The 15,165-nt window shown below is 39.2% G+C and overlaps 1 protein-coding gene across 1 annotated transcript in view; it reads right to left on the bottom strand.

Moving 5' to 3' along the window:
• NPEPPS (aminopeptidase puromycin sensitive) overlaps positions 1-15,165 on the bottom strand; it is a 94,637-nt gene that overhangs the window by 10,317 nt on the left and 69,155 nt on the right. Inside the window, exons 10-17 of the mRNA XM_030295838.1 lie at positions 14,641-14,805; positions 13,710-13,814; positions 12,988-13,048; positions 10,252-10,361; positions 8,357-8,420; positions 6,496-6,635; positions 3,957-4,091; positions 2,272-2,491 (exon numbers count right to left, since the gene is read on the bottom strand). Of these exons, the coding sequence (XP_030151698.1) occupies positions 2,272-2,491; positions 3,957-4,091; positions 6,496-6,635; positions 8,357-8,420; positions 10,252-10,361; positions 12,988-13,048; positions 13,710-13,814; positions 14,641-14,805 (1,000 nt within the window). The remainder of the gene's footprint in view (positions 1-2,271; positions 2,492-3,956; positions 4,092-6,495; positions 6,636-8,356; positions 8,421-10,251; positions 10,362-12,987; positions 13,049-13,709; positions 13,815-14,640; positions 14,806-15,165) is intronic.

Consider the following 15,165-nt stretch of genomic DNA (forward strand, 5'->3'; position numbering starts at 1 on the left):
TAGCATTGTCATCAGCACAAAAACATGTTACAAAATCTCCCTCTTTATTAAAAAAAATATATATATGCCTCCACTGACTCAACATCTCTCCCCAGACTATCCCCTTTTCTCTGATTGCCTTTTCAGCAAAAACTCCTTGAAGAAGTTGTCTGAATGTGGGGCGCCTGGGGGGTGGCTCAGTCGGTTAAGCGTCTGACTTCGGCTCGGGTCATATCTCCCGGTTCTTGAGTTCAAGCCCCACATCCAGCTCTGGCTGACAGCTCAGAGCCTGGAGCCTGCTTCCGATTCCGTGTCTCCCTCTCTCTCTCTGCCCCTCCCTTGCTCATGCTCTGTCTCTCTCTCCCAAAAATAAACATTAAAAATTAAAAAAAAAAAAAAAAGTTGTCTGAATGCGCCCTTTGCTTACCCCCTCCCGCTCTGGAGAACCACTAGTGCTCTCCGCCGCTCCACAGAACTTGCTGATGGCCTCACCAACCCCCTTCATCTCGCCGGACTCAGAGCACCAGCTGTCACAGTGGGTAACACTCCTTCTGCACTGCTTAAGACGTCTGGAACATCTCCTCCCTCCTGACTCTCCCACCTCAGTGGCCAGTCAGTCTCCCTTGCGGACTCCTCGTCTTCCACTCAATCTCCAAATCTTGGCCTGGCCTCGGACCTAGCCCTCAGACCTCTTTTGTCCGCCTACACTCAGGCCCTGCGTGATCTCGTCCAGTCTCGTGGCTGTAAACACCATCTACACACTAAATGCATTTATTCAGCCTGGACCTCTAGGCTTGACTCTCCACCTGGATGTCTAAGTTGACATGTCCAACACCCAGCTCCTGATTCCTTCTGTTCCCAGCCCGCTTCTACGGCCGTCCTATTCTGTATCTGGCAAGGTCACCCCTCCGGTCCTCAGGCCAGAATGTGGTGGCTCCTCCTTCTTCCCCTTGCAGTCAGTCCACCACCAAATAGGTTCAGTTCTACCTTCAAAACATGCCCAGAATCTGCCACCTGCAAGTGTAAGCTGCACCCGGCACCTCAACTGGATTACTGGAACAGCTCTGTAATCTCCCTGCTCCTGTCTCTTGCCTCTCCACTCGTCTGGGTCCCACACAGCTGAGTACGTCAAGTCACGTTCTTGTGCATCAGCTCTCAAGTCACTTTCTCATATCACTAACTGTGAAAGTCGAAAACGTACTAGGTCCCACAGGTCCTATAGGAGCTGCACTGCTTCCCACTCTGTCCCCCTCACTTACTCCGTCCTGATGTAACTAGCCTCCTTATTATTCCTTGAACAACCCAAGCTTGCTCCTGCTGCAGATCTCCTGCACTGGCTGTTCCCTGTCTGGACCATTTCCCTCTAGATGGCCTCACAGCTCTCTCTCAGGTCTCTGCTTATGCTCATATTATCACTTCATCATGAGTGACTGTTGCCCTGACCAGGCTAGGGCGTACCAGCCTACCACTCTTTATCTACCTTACCTAACTTTATTTTTCTTCATGATACTCGTTGCCACCTAAATTATCGTATGTTCAATGGTTTGCTGGGTCTCCCACTAGAATGTAAGCCACACAGGGCAAAGCTTTCTTCACTGCTGTACCACCAGCTCCCAGAATAGTACCTGGTATTTACTAGGCGCATAAATATTTGTTGAATCCACAAGGGGAAAACACAGAGCTCTAGGTAATTGTTACTGTTGTTCTTATTGCAAAAGACTCTGAGATCAAGACTGCCAGGATGAAATACCAACTTTAGTTATTTGCAGATGGTAGAAAACAATTATATATAAAACCACAAGATCACCATTCCCAACATATGATGACAGCAAAAGAGTAAATATACAATTATGGAAATAATCAGAGGAGAGAACACATGTAGAATGTCAGTAACTTCCTGAATTCACTTACTGTCTCTTGGTATCTTTCCAAGTTGTACATATAAGGTGCCTGATATTTATGGCAATAATAAATAAAATCATCTAAAATTCCCTTTAGCTTTTCTTGACTATAGACAGGCCTTTGGAACGCTGTAAAAGGCCTCTATTTCCACCATTTGTGTTGTTTACGAATCGTATTTAACAGTGAATACACATAACCACCACTGTTTTTATGTTGGTGACCCATGTAACTTCACCAATAAACTTAAAAGACCTAAGATTTAATTTCTGGGGAGCTGAAAACATAGTAACACCCAACAGATACCAAGATGCTACTGATACTGTTAACCACAGCTGAGTAAAAAGGGTCCAATTTCTCATCAATTCTTTCCCCATTCCGTGCATCCATTACCTTCTCCAGGTTTGGGGTCCCAGCCTAGTCTCTCCCCTATGGGTGAAAAGACATCTTTCACAAACTCCTGGATTTCCTCATAGAAGTCTGTGTGGGACAAGAGAGTTGAGAGAATCCCCAGGTTACAGCTCAGGTCGCTCCATACAGTATAATTGGGCTCATTCACAAAAGCCTCCATGACTTTTAGAACCTCTACAGTGCTAATGATTCCAGCTCGAGCCTGGGATAGGAAAAAACATAAATTAATCTAGTCTTCAGACAAAAACAAAACAAAGAAACACAAGCATGCATTTTCAGCATTATCTACTGCTAGTCAGTCATTTCTTTGGTTGAAAGAACACAGGGGATTATGAGAATAAAACTCCTATCATGACAATATCCCTTATTTACTTTTTGTTATTTGTGAGAGAGCAACTTAGGTACACTTTGTTTGGTGACAGGTGGTATAGCTACACTTGTGGTGAGCACAGCATGAGGCGCAAACTCGTGGAATCACTATGCTGTCCACCTGAAACTGATGTAACACTGTGCATCAACTATACTTCAATGAGAAAGAAAGCAAGGGAAAAAAAAGAAAACAAAAAGGAGTGCCGTTAACTTCCTATTTCTATCCAGTGTCTGGGGCCTTGGCTTTGTTTTTATTTTTAAAATTCTCATATTTTCAGAAAAGACACAACAATAGTTAGAGCTTTGGTTTTTGACAGAGGCTCTTTCAAAGCTGGACCTGCCAACTGTGTCAACTTCAGTCTGTCCTTTACTTATTTGTGAAAGAAGGCAAACTGGAAGGCCTTTCAGAATTAACTAACAGAGCTAGGAAAAGGAACTCGTGTTACAGCAGCCAACTGCACAAATACACCACTCTCCTGGGACAGGTCTCTCTCAGCAATGAGATCAGCAGATGTGAGGTTTTGTGCATCAGTGCTAATCTGTGTTTATACAAAGGAGGAATCCAAAACCAGTTACTGCAGAAGGGAGGGAAAACTCAAGTCCACTTTAAAGGAACAGTAGGAGGAATCTGACAATTTTATCACAGACATCTGGAAATTATCTAACCTATGTTGGAGTCATAAAGATAATACTACTAATTGCTGATTTAAATCCTTTCTGGAACAAAGCCAAAAGAAATATAATCCTTTTTTTTTTTTTTTAAAGTAGGCTCCACGCCCAATGTGGGGCTTGAACTCATGACCCTGAGATCAAGAGTCGGATGCTCTCCTGACGCAGCCGCCCAGATGCCCCACATAAATATAATTCTAAAGCTAATGGACTATTATTTGAGTAGTAATGGAATGTTAAAAAATTCTAGATGTTTCCAGCCAAGTACAATCACCATTTTAGAAAAATATAAATTATTCTGAATTATTAAAAGAAAAAAAACAAACATCAGTAGGGAAATTTCTTCAAGGCCCATACCTATTTCTACCGAAAAGAATTTTTGCCTTACGAAGGATAGTTCTCATTGCAAAAAGCTGGCTTAGGAGTAGTGACATGGGATTTGTTTCCAGTAAATTATATAGGTTCAATCTTGTCATGTTAATTAATAATTAGTCATTTGTTCTAGTCCCAAAAGGTGTTCAACCTTCAGGAAGAGCCATATTCTTCTAATTATGTTTCAGTCAGATACTCCAGGAAAAACAAAATCCTTTAATCAACAAAATCCATTATACTACTTGAGAGAGGCTCACCAAGGAGAAGAGGTCATTTTGTAATCCAAGTCGATCCACAGGGGGCAGAGAAAGGTCACGAATGCCGGGTAATAAACTTTCCAGCATGGCTGAGCTGTACTGGGTCCGATAAAACCCAACTGTTCCCAGGTTTAACTGAAAAGATACCCAATGGACATTATTAATTAAACAGTTCCATTTGTTTTGTTTGTTAATTTTTAATTTTAGTGTTTGTTTATTTGAGAGCGAGAGCACAAGCAGGGGAGGGGCAGACAGAGAGAGACAGAGAGAGAGAGAGAGGGAGACACAGAATCTGAAGCAGACTCCAGGCTCTGAGCTGTCAGCACAGAGCCCAACGCAGGGCTTGAACTCATGAACCATGAGATCATGACCTGAGCCGAAGTCGGAGACTTAACTGACTGAGCCACCCAGGCGCCGCATCCATTTGTTTTTTAAAGCAGTCTTTTGCAGGTGTGAAAGGAGTTTTGCTTTCAGTATATCTGAGTGAAAACAACAAAGATCACATGCGCAGGCAGGGATTAAAATGAAACAACACATAAAGATAAAAAGCGGTTGTCAAAGATGAAAACAGGTGAAAGAAAACAGAAACTTGACATAGTAGGGGACAGAGTGAGAGACGGTAGGAAGGATATGGTTGGGAGGGAGGGAATCACACAGATCGGTTTCTAGGTCTACTCTCGGTGGATGGTTTTAAGTTCACAGAAAATATTTACTATACGTAAGAACACGGGGACAGTGGAATCTCTGAGGAAGACTAAACCTTTACAAAAAGACTCATCTACTCAGCCCACAGTCTCACCAGAATAGCAATGCTCAGGTCCTAGATTTTAAAGAATTGCATGGACTTTAAAAGTAATTTCATATAATTTGTGGAGTGAGATAATCACAGACTGTTATCATTCTCTGTAGGCTAATGACCGACAGGCAAAAATATTTTTGATAATATTTATATACCAAATACCTTAAAGGTAAAATAAGGTAGAAGATACAAGTACTTCACTATTTATGTTTTTAATTTTACTACTTACATGTAAGTATTTTTTAAATTTTATTTATTTATTTTGAAAGAAAGAGAGAGTGAGCACGAGCAGGGAAGGAGGGGCAGAGAGAGAGGTGGAGAGAGCATCCCAAGCAGCCTCCACACTCAGCACAGAGCCTGATGCAGGACCGATCCCAGAACCATGAGGTCATGACCTAAGCTGAAACCAAGAGTTGGATGCTTAACTGACTGAGTCACCCAGGTACCCCTGTAAGTATTTTTTTAAAATCACCTCACGATAATACAACTGCTATTTTATTGATTCCCTCTACCTTTTACTGCAGGAATAATACCTTTATTTACCCAGTTACAATCACAGCATACATAGGTTTTTCTCATTTATAAGAAAAATTTCATATAGCTACATAATCTTCCAGATGTAATTTCAAATGGTAACATAGTATTCTACTGAGTATGTATATGTGTGTATCTATCTATTTTTAAAGTTTTTATTTATTTACTTATAATTTATAATTATTTATTTATTTATTTTTATAATTTTTTAAATGTTTATTTTTTGAGAGAGAGGGAGACAGAGTGTGAGCGGGTGAGGGTCAGAGAGAGAAGGAGACATAGAATCCAGAGCAGGCTCCAGGCTCCAAGCTGTCAGCACAGAGCTCAACGTGGGGCTCAAACTCACAAACCGTGAGGATCATGACCTAAGCCGAAGTCGGCCGCTTAACCGACTGAGCCACCCAGGCACCTCTTAAAGATTTCATTTTTATGTAATCTCTATACCCAATGTGGGGTGTGAACTCAACCCTGAGATCAAGAGTCTCACACTCTTCTGACGGAGCCAGCCAGGCACCCCTCCACTGAGTATATTTTTAAAAAATCATATATGTGTATGTGTATCCACACACACACACACACACACACACACACATACACATATACACATATACATATACAAAAGTCTGAGATAATGTATGATTCCTATTAGGAACCTATAATTGGGAGAAAAGTTTATAGTAGATACTTTTATTATGAATGGTACAGAGTACAGAATAATGGGAAATAATCTTTACCAACTGTTATTTTTATGAAATGATTTTAAAACACCAGTTACAGGAATTTCACATTTCAGTGACACAAACTCATTATTATATGTGTGGCCTCGCTTGACGATAGCTGTGCATACACAATGACAGCACATCGTGGAGGTTAACATCTTGTTACAATGACAGCGCAGCTGGAAGTTGCAAGACCACAGACCTTTTGATTAATGTGACTTTACACATAATCTACTACTTTTTCCCCTTTGATCATATCCCTTTTTATCTGCTTATGTACCACTCCCTTACCTAAGGGAAGATATCAGATAATATTTGAAAATTGGCCCTAAATTTCACACAGGACAGTTTAGTAATGTTTTTGTCTTTGCAAGTCCTCATCTAAACTAAAGCAGAATTTACAGCCGGCCATAAAATGTATAAAGGAAGTGAGAGAAATCAATTCATTTAGGTAAGATAAAAATGGCTAGGCCATTTATGGACTCACCTTTACCCACTGGTCTGGTTTGACATTTTTCAAAACCACATTCATGTCTGGCTTGTCCATCAGAATTTTCAGTTTGGCATGGTTGGGGTCTTCACTAGTAGAGATTGTGATAGGAACCATCCACTGGGGACAGTCTTCTCCTTAAGCAACAGAAGAACAAATAGAAAACTTGAAAAATAATTTGTCATTGGAAGAAATAGAAGGTAAGGTGGAGAGAGAGGACTGGTATCTTACATATGAGCTTGAGTCTGTTAAGCCAATAGCTCATTTTCAACGGTACATAAACTCTTCCATAACCTGAATAATACTAATATAAAGGAAGAGAGAATTTATTAACAAAAATCACAATAGCCTAAAAGAGAAAAGGAGAACAGTTTATTTAGTGTTTCTTAATTAAAATTTGTGTTAAATTAAAACAGTGATTTTAATTTAATCATTTCCCTTTATAGAGTAACAGAGACAGTAATGATTTTACTGTAAAAGAAATTTCAAGTAGGTCAAAGTCTTCATATAGCATTTAAAAACATTCTAAGGTGCAGTCCTTAACAAGTATACGTAGTGAAGGGTTGACTTAATTTCTTAGATAGGATATACCCTAGAGCTGACGGATTCCATCACTAAAAAGTCATAGCTAAAACTCAAAGCTTTTGCAAGGCAGATAACATACCTGTCTTTTAGGGATCCGACAGAAAAACAGACTTTGAATTAAGATGCCAAACAGAAGAGAGTCCTTTGCCCATTGCCCAGTACATTTAACTATAGTTACATTTAACTATTTTACTAAGTTATCTAGTTTTGTGCTATCAGGTTAAACCACAAATTAAAATTTCCTAACAATGGGACATTTCAGGTTTTAATACTGCCTATACTGGTCAGTCACAGAGTATTTGAAAAAAACTGCAAAACCTCTCAGTCCTACGATGCAGATTGTGGGTATGAGGCAGAAAACAGAAACTGTGACACTTACGGATTTATTTTGGATAATAAACTTGTCATCTGACTTGTCAGACAGCTTTACTTAAAAAGTAATTCCAAATGCTAAGGAAGGTTAAGGATGAAAGGGTATATACCTCTTAACCCTAGTAGAGTATACCCTATTTTGGAACATGAAAAGGATAGGTGATTCTGATATACACCTCCCCCTACTAAGAATTGTTTTAAAGGAGGTGAGAAAGGTACTTTTAATTTCCTGAGCAAAAGAATCTAATGACCTGTAGAAATAATTTGAAAAGCCAGAGTCGAGTGGTATAAACTCATGGAATCCAACTATTTCGTTTGAATTCCTACTCGTTAACTCATCAGATAGGCGACCTTGGGCAATTTAACTAACCCAGCTATGCCTCAGCTCCTTCATTTGTAGAAAGGAAATAATACTACCTACCCAGTAGGGTTGCTGAAACTATAAAATAAGGGTCAGTGATACTGCTTTAGCACAGTAAATGGTACATAATAACTCTAAATAATCTTTGTGCTTTATTTACTTGTTTACTTACTTAGTATGCCCAAGAATTAAAAAGAAGACAAAGAATTAGCCACCCACACAAATGTGCAGCAAGATTCTTGTAAGGATAGAGACATCACTTCTTGGGTGTTCCTATCCTTCTTCATTCCTTGTAGCCTCCAATAACATACAGAGACATGGAATTTCAAAAAACTGAAGAATATCAAAACACCACAAATACCTCATGAATCTCCTCTTTTGCCTTCCTAGATTTCATTTGTATTTTATTACCATTTCCTTGTTTTTATTTAATCCTATCAAAAATATTAAAAAATATGTAATTACTTCCTGTTAATTGGAACACTACTGGAATGGTGTCCACATTCACTCATCAGCTCCCACTTACAGCCATTTGCTTACCAGCATATGGTCCACTGGCACAGAACTTTCTTTGGGACAACCTCAATAATCTGTCATCTTCTACCTAAGAAAGCATAAACAAAGGCTATTAATAGTAGTATCAACACTTTTTTTTCCCCTTCTTTTTGGAGGGGCCAACACTTCTGTGACAAAGTAGAAGGTGAAACCAGTACAGCCAAATGTCTCATGAGAACACAAAGTACAACAGTGAGGAAGAGGACAATAGTATAGAATGGGAGAAAAGGCGCTGTTTCTCATTTAGGCCCCAAAATAACAAGCCTCTAAATAAAAGGCCATGTTCTATGTAATACGGCCCCTCAGAAGGGTTATGTATACAGACAAGAACCTTAAAATGTTACCATTTTCACAAGGATATGTAACAATAAATAATACTGCAGCCAGTTGTTTTAATCTTTATAGAGGGAGGTTATGTCTTTAGACTCTTAAGCTTCTAAAAAGTGGCAACCTTACATTAGCACATGGACTCAACGTTCAGAATTCAAAGGTTTAGAGTGACTGCTAAACATGAAAGAGGCACACATTTTGTTTCAAAGGATAAGCTTTGCAATGAAGCACAAAAAAAGTGGTGGAGGAAAACTGCAAAAACAATTTAAAACAACCGAAGTGCATATTAAAAAAAACAAACAAAAAACTTTGCAAATATGCAATCGTTTGCTTTACTTATCATTTGTTAATACGTCCTAGAACATTTTAAATAACATAATATATAACAGATTAGTATCACCCAAATTCAATGTCAAATTAGGCCAATGACCTTTATGGATAAACTGACTACACAAGACAGAATTGAAAAGCTAAAAAATTTGAGTAAAGAAGCAATGACCGGGGGCGCCTGGGTAGCTCAGTCCTGCTGGGAAGACAACTCATTCTGAGGTACAACTCTCTGAATTCAGGTAACAGTTCAACTAATAATAGTGCAATTCTGATCAAAATCCCATTGCCACCCAACCAACATTAAAACTAATTTTAGGGGCACCGGGCTGGTTCAGATGGTGCAGCATGTGACTCTTGGTCTTGGGGTTGTGGGTTCGTGTGCCACACCGGGTGTAGAGATTACTTAAAAAATAAATCTTAAGTGGTGCCGGGGTGGCTCAGTTGCTTGAGCGTCCGACTCTTGGTATCAGCTCTGGTTATGATCTCATGGTTGTGAGATTGAGCCCTGGGTTGGGCTCTGTGCTGAGCATGGAGCTTGCTTGGGATTCTCTCTCCCTCTGTCCCTCCCCCGCTCATGCTCTCTTTCAAAATAAATAAGCATTTAAAAAAAATGAATAAAATATTTTAAAAAGCGCTGATGTTTAAGAATGATATTATAAATGGGTGTTGAATTTTCACAAATGCTTTTCCTGCATCTTATTGAAGTGATTATGTGGTTCTCCTACCTATGTTCTGTTAGTGTAGTGTTTATGAATCAAAATACTGATAGTTTTTTTTAATGTTATATCAACTTTGCAGTCCTAGGATAAACCTGACTTGGTCATTTTAGAATTCTATCAAGGGGCACCTGGTTGGTTCAGTTGGAAGAGCATGCAACTAGTGACCTCAAAATCATGAGTGCAAGCCCCATGTTGGGTGTAGAGATTACGTAAATAAATTTAAAAAAATGAGTTATATCAACAAGTTTACAGTGTTTTCCTTGGGGACAGTAAGAGTAGACAACATTTTGTTTTCTACTATAAGTATGTATGATTTTAATGATGGCGGAGGGGGAGGCAAACCATTTAGTATACAGATAATAGATCACCAAGAAAACAATGCAAGGGCTAGTTTAAATGTTACCTAGAATACTTAAAGTACAGAAAAGCAAATGAGGTAACACTGCCTGAATTCCATGTAGTACAGTAGCAGACAAATTGGAGGACTTTTTATAAGGTTACCTGTTCTGCTTCCACATAAATGAGGGGAAATCCCATTTGTTTGGTCCAGGTATTCATCACCGCTGCGATAGGTTTACCACTAGCATTTTCTAAACTTTCCCAGAGGTCCTCTAGAAGATAAACATGAACAATGAAAATCTAAAATGTTTACATTTTTATTTTCTGAAACAAACCAGAAATTTTATATAGCTCCTGACGCTATCTTGCTAACCAATTCTTTGGTTCTTTCAGGTTCGGGAGATAAACGGGGGGTCAAGTTAATGTCCACTTGCCTCTCCATTATATAAACTCTATTACAAAAACCAGTCTTATAGTTTAAGATGCCCCTAATTGTTCCAGTTTAATAAAAAAAAAATATCACAAATTATTCAAAAAAAAAATCACAAATTATAGGAGTGCCTGGCTGGCTCAGTCAATAGAGGGTGCAACTCTTGATCTCAGTTTTTTGAGTTCAAGCCCCATGTTAAGCCTAGAGTTTACTTAAAAAAAAAAAAAAAAAAAAAATCCATCACAAATTATAGTAAAGAAAAGACAAACAGGGAAGTTCAAGCAAGAAGATAACAGAAACAAACAAACATATTCAAGATCACCACTAAGCATCACCTACAAACCTAAAACCATGCTATCCATTCAATTAACAGAGGCTTAAAAAACACTCAGTGCTCTAAGGCTGAAGTAAAACTCATATGGTCAAATGGCACTGGTGGCATGGTAAGCAAAACAGCAATACAAGGAGATACACGCCATAATGGGGGCATGAAGAGAGGAAAAGCCCTTAAGGAAAAATCCAAAGAAGGGGCACCTGGGTGGCTCAGTTGGTTAAGCATCCGACTCTTGATTTGGGCTCAGGGCATGATTTCACAGGTTTGTGAGCTGACAGTGAGGCACCTGTTTGAGTTTCTCTTTCTCTCTCCCCCTCTCTCTGTCCCTCTCTCCTGCTCGCACTCTCTCTCTCTCAAAATACATATGTAAACTTTAAAAAAAAATTCAAGGAAAATAAAGGCTTCACAAGAGTTGGCTTCTGGTCTGCATCTTGAAGAGGAGTTGTTCATTAGGCAAAGGGAAAAAGGCGTTCCAGGTGGACAAATAAATGGTTTATATATAAAGAAAAAGTGTAAGAAAGACACAAAACATTACTAATAGCAAATGTTCAATGCGCTGAATCTAGAAGGCATATCCAGCAATGAGGCTGAAACAGTAGGCAAGGGCTGACCAGCTAAGGCTATGTGTGGCTTGGGGCACCTGGTTGGCTCAGTCAGTTAAGCGTCCGACTTTGGCTCAGGTTATGATCTCATGGTTCATGGGTCCAATCCCCACATAGGGCTCTGTGCTGACAGCTCAGAGCCTGGAGCCTGTTTCAGATTCTGTGTCTCCCTCTCTCTCTGCCCCTCCCCTGCTCACATTCTGTGTGTATCTCTCTCAAAAATAAATAAAAATTAAAAAAAAAAAAAAAAGACTATGTATGGCTTAGAAAGAACAGACTATACTGTGAAGGGACTGAAGTATCTCAAATGTTTTTAATCAGTAGGTGATGCAATAATCAGTAGGTGATGCAATCAAGTATTTGCTTTAGAAAGATAACCCTGGCTAGCCTCAGAGTGACAGGGAGAACTGAAGAGAGTGGGGCAGGCAAGAAGTAGTGAGTTGGTAGGCAGCTGTGGAATTCAGTAGAGATTGTGAAGGCGTGAATTAAGCAAAGGGTAGTGAGGACAGACAGGATAAAAACCATGGATGGTAACTGCAGTGTCTTTGAACTGCCAACTGTCTTTAGAAGTAACATAAACCCAAAAAAGGTACATGGTAGGTGTTGCTTTTCAAAGTGTGGCCTAAAGACTAGTGGCACTGGCTTCACCTGGGAGCTTGTTAGAAATGCAGATCCTCCGGTCTCACCCCAGATCTACTGAATTAGAAACATTTTCAGCTCTGGGTTACTGCATGTACATTACATGTCTGGTTTAAGAACGAGAAAGCTCTTTCCTCATGTATTATGTATATATGCATGCTAAAGACTCAGAAAATTTGCAAGAGCACATTCTTCTTTGGCTCTGCTTTAAGGAACAGAATGCCTCTCTATTTCATAAACTGAGATGGACATTTATGGCCAGGGGAATGGGGGGGGGTGGGTAGAAGGGCAGAGTGTCAGGATTACATCGTGTCCTCAACAGAGAGGCAGATAGATGTATGTATTTTTAAGTCACAGGTCATAAACCTCAGGAACAGCCCATGGCCGGGCCTCTCTGAACTTTTGTCATTCTATTAGATACTAATGACATTATATAAATCTTGTTTTCTAAACTTTTTGTTCACTAAGAACTCAAAACTCCAACTCCGGTTCTTTGTCATTTTCAATCAACACTTACACCTTTATTCTTTCTTTGGACTCCCATTCACAATAAGTCACAGACCACTATACACTAAAAATCTTAAACCTTACTTCATTGAAACTCTGTTATTCCATAAGTTTACTCCTAAAAATGGTTAATTTGCAGCAATTTTAATGGCCAAACAGAACTCTTCAGACTCTTGGAAGTGGCAGGACACCGAGCCATGGAGAGCAGACTACCAGAGGGCACCGGAAGGAAGGTCCTGATTCATGCTGATCCGTGACTTAACACATGGCACCAGATAAGTCAACTTGATTTCCTATGTTAAGCATTTAGGAAAAATCAAATGTCCCACTCTGGATTGAGTGCCAACACCTTCTCTCCACTCCTATCTCAAGCTATTAAAGATTACCTGTGGCAGCATTCTTTTGTTGGAACTTGGTTAAATACATGTTCATTCCTTTCTTAAAGTCCTGAGAAAACACAATTTTTAAAATCCAGGAGATTAAGACCTTGGAATTTATAGTGTATTTGCATATTAGTACTCAAATTACCTGAGTGTCAGATTTACTGAAAAACACATATCCCTCGAATGTCTACTACCTTTTATTTAAGAATGCATACGCTTTGCCTTCTACTTTTGCTTTTAAGTTTTATACCAGCCTCCCACACATCCCCCAAACACATTTACACATCATTCATCTAAGAGACCACGAGAGTCAGTATAAAAAGAAATGGAGGTGGGGCGCCTGGGTGGCGCAGTCGGTTAAGCGTCCGACTTCAGCCAGGTCACGATCTCGCGGTCTGTGAGTTCGAGCCCCGCGTCAGGCTCTGGGCTGATGGCTCGGAGCCTGGAGCCTGTTTCCGATTCTGTGTCTCCTTCTCTCTCTGCCCCTCCCCCGTTCATGCTCTGTCTCTCTCTGTCCCAAAAATAAATAAACGTTGAAAAAAAAAAAAATTAAAAAAAAAAAAAAAAAGAAATGGAGGTATAAGCCAGATCAGAGTATATTCTTCTAGAATCTAGAAAAATTACTTAGGAACTTAATTTAAATGAAAGCAGACATTTTTTTTCCATGCAAAACTCTATGATTTCACCATAAAAGAATGGAAGATTTTTTTAAACTGCTTTTTTACCTTATCCCCAATGTAGTCATGGAGCATTCGGATGACAGATGCACCTTTGCTATATGATATAGCGTCAAATATCTCATCGACTTCAGAAGGATGTCCCACACTGACCTGGCAGACAGTGTGATTCAGGGTTATAACAGGAAGCAGACAGCCAGTAATACTGAATTACATAAAAAGCTTTCTAGGAAAACCCTCCTAACTCATAAGATACTTTTCTGCCTTTAGCTCACTGCTAAATGCATAATGATGATCCTTAAAAAGCATGTAGTAACTAATACTAAATAAAGTGGAATATATGACATGATCCCCATCATCTCTGAGGGTCCTGGCTCCGCTTTGCTGGGAGGTAAATCACTACGGATCTATTTACTGGAAGACTGGAGAAGGAAGAAAGGAAAGATGAAAAACATTTTATTTCTTGCAGCTAATTGTAATGGCTTACAATTATATAGGATCCTCGTTAAATACATCAAAGTAGACTGTAAGTCTAGTTCTTTGGAAGCAAAATTAATTCATATAAACTAAGCTGAAATAAGTCAAGAGAAATAAAATATACATAAAAACAGATAATGACAAAAATAAAAAAAAACATTCAGAATTTTCTTTGAAACAAACAATGGAATCAAAATGTTCCCTTATGCATACTGCCCAATAGGCATGGTTCTCCCATTCTATGCAATAAAAATGTACTTAGTGAATGTTTATGGGTACATAGCACTTACTTCTACAAAGATCAAATTTTTATACTGCTTACCTTAAAAAGAAACATAATTAGAACTTAACCTTGTGAGATTTTCAAGACTAAAAATATAAGCTATAAAAACAAGTGAACTGCTCATGTAATTTTCTTTTCAGAGTCCTAAGTATCTCTATAACAAATTACTTATTTCATTAAATATGAGAGAAAGGCCGATGGTTGAAAAGTATGGCTCACTTCAATAGGATGGCTGTTATCTAGAGCGTCAAGTTCCTGGGCACGGGTGTAATCAGCAGAAACAAACTGAGTCCAGATATCATACTCTGGGAAGCAGTGGTCTACACACAGATATTCAATCCATGATGCAAAGCCTTCATTTAGCCAAAGATGAGTCCACCATTCCTAAAAACAAAAGAAAGAAATGTGTAAGGAAAACAAAATGCTTTTCATTCCACTAACTTGAAAAAGTCACATGTCTCTTCCACTATACTCTACAACTTACAACTTAATAAACCAAAATTCAGTGAAAAACATTTAGTAAGTCACATGTCTGAACAACAAAAAAAGTGTTTAAAAGAGATGCTAAGAAAGGCCTACTGGTGATATTGGCATTATGCCTGAGGGACATTTCAAAACATAGCTAAGTCACTTTTTATTACCAAAGGTAGAAAAGATGTAAGGAGAAAGGTGGGGGGGGGGGAGGGTGCTTATATGGAAAAGGGGAAGAGAACAGATAAATGTAGGCAAGAGCCTAAATTGTCA

The sequence above is a fragment of the Lynx canadensis genome, chromosome E1, assembly GCF_007474595.2.
Source record: "Lynx canadensis isolate LIC74 chromosome E1, mLynCan4.pri.v2, whole genome shotgun sequence".
Classification (NCBI taxonomy): domain Eukaryota; kingdom Metazoa; phylum Chordata; class Mammalia; order Carnivora; family Felidae; genus Lynx; species Lynx canadensis.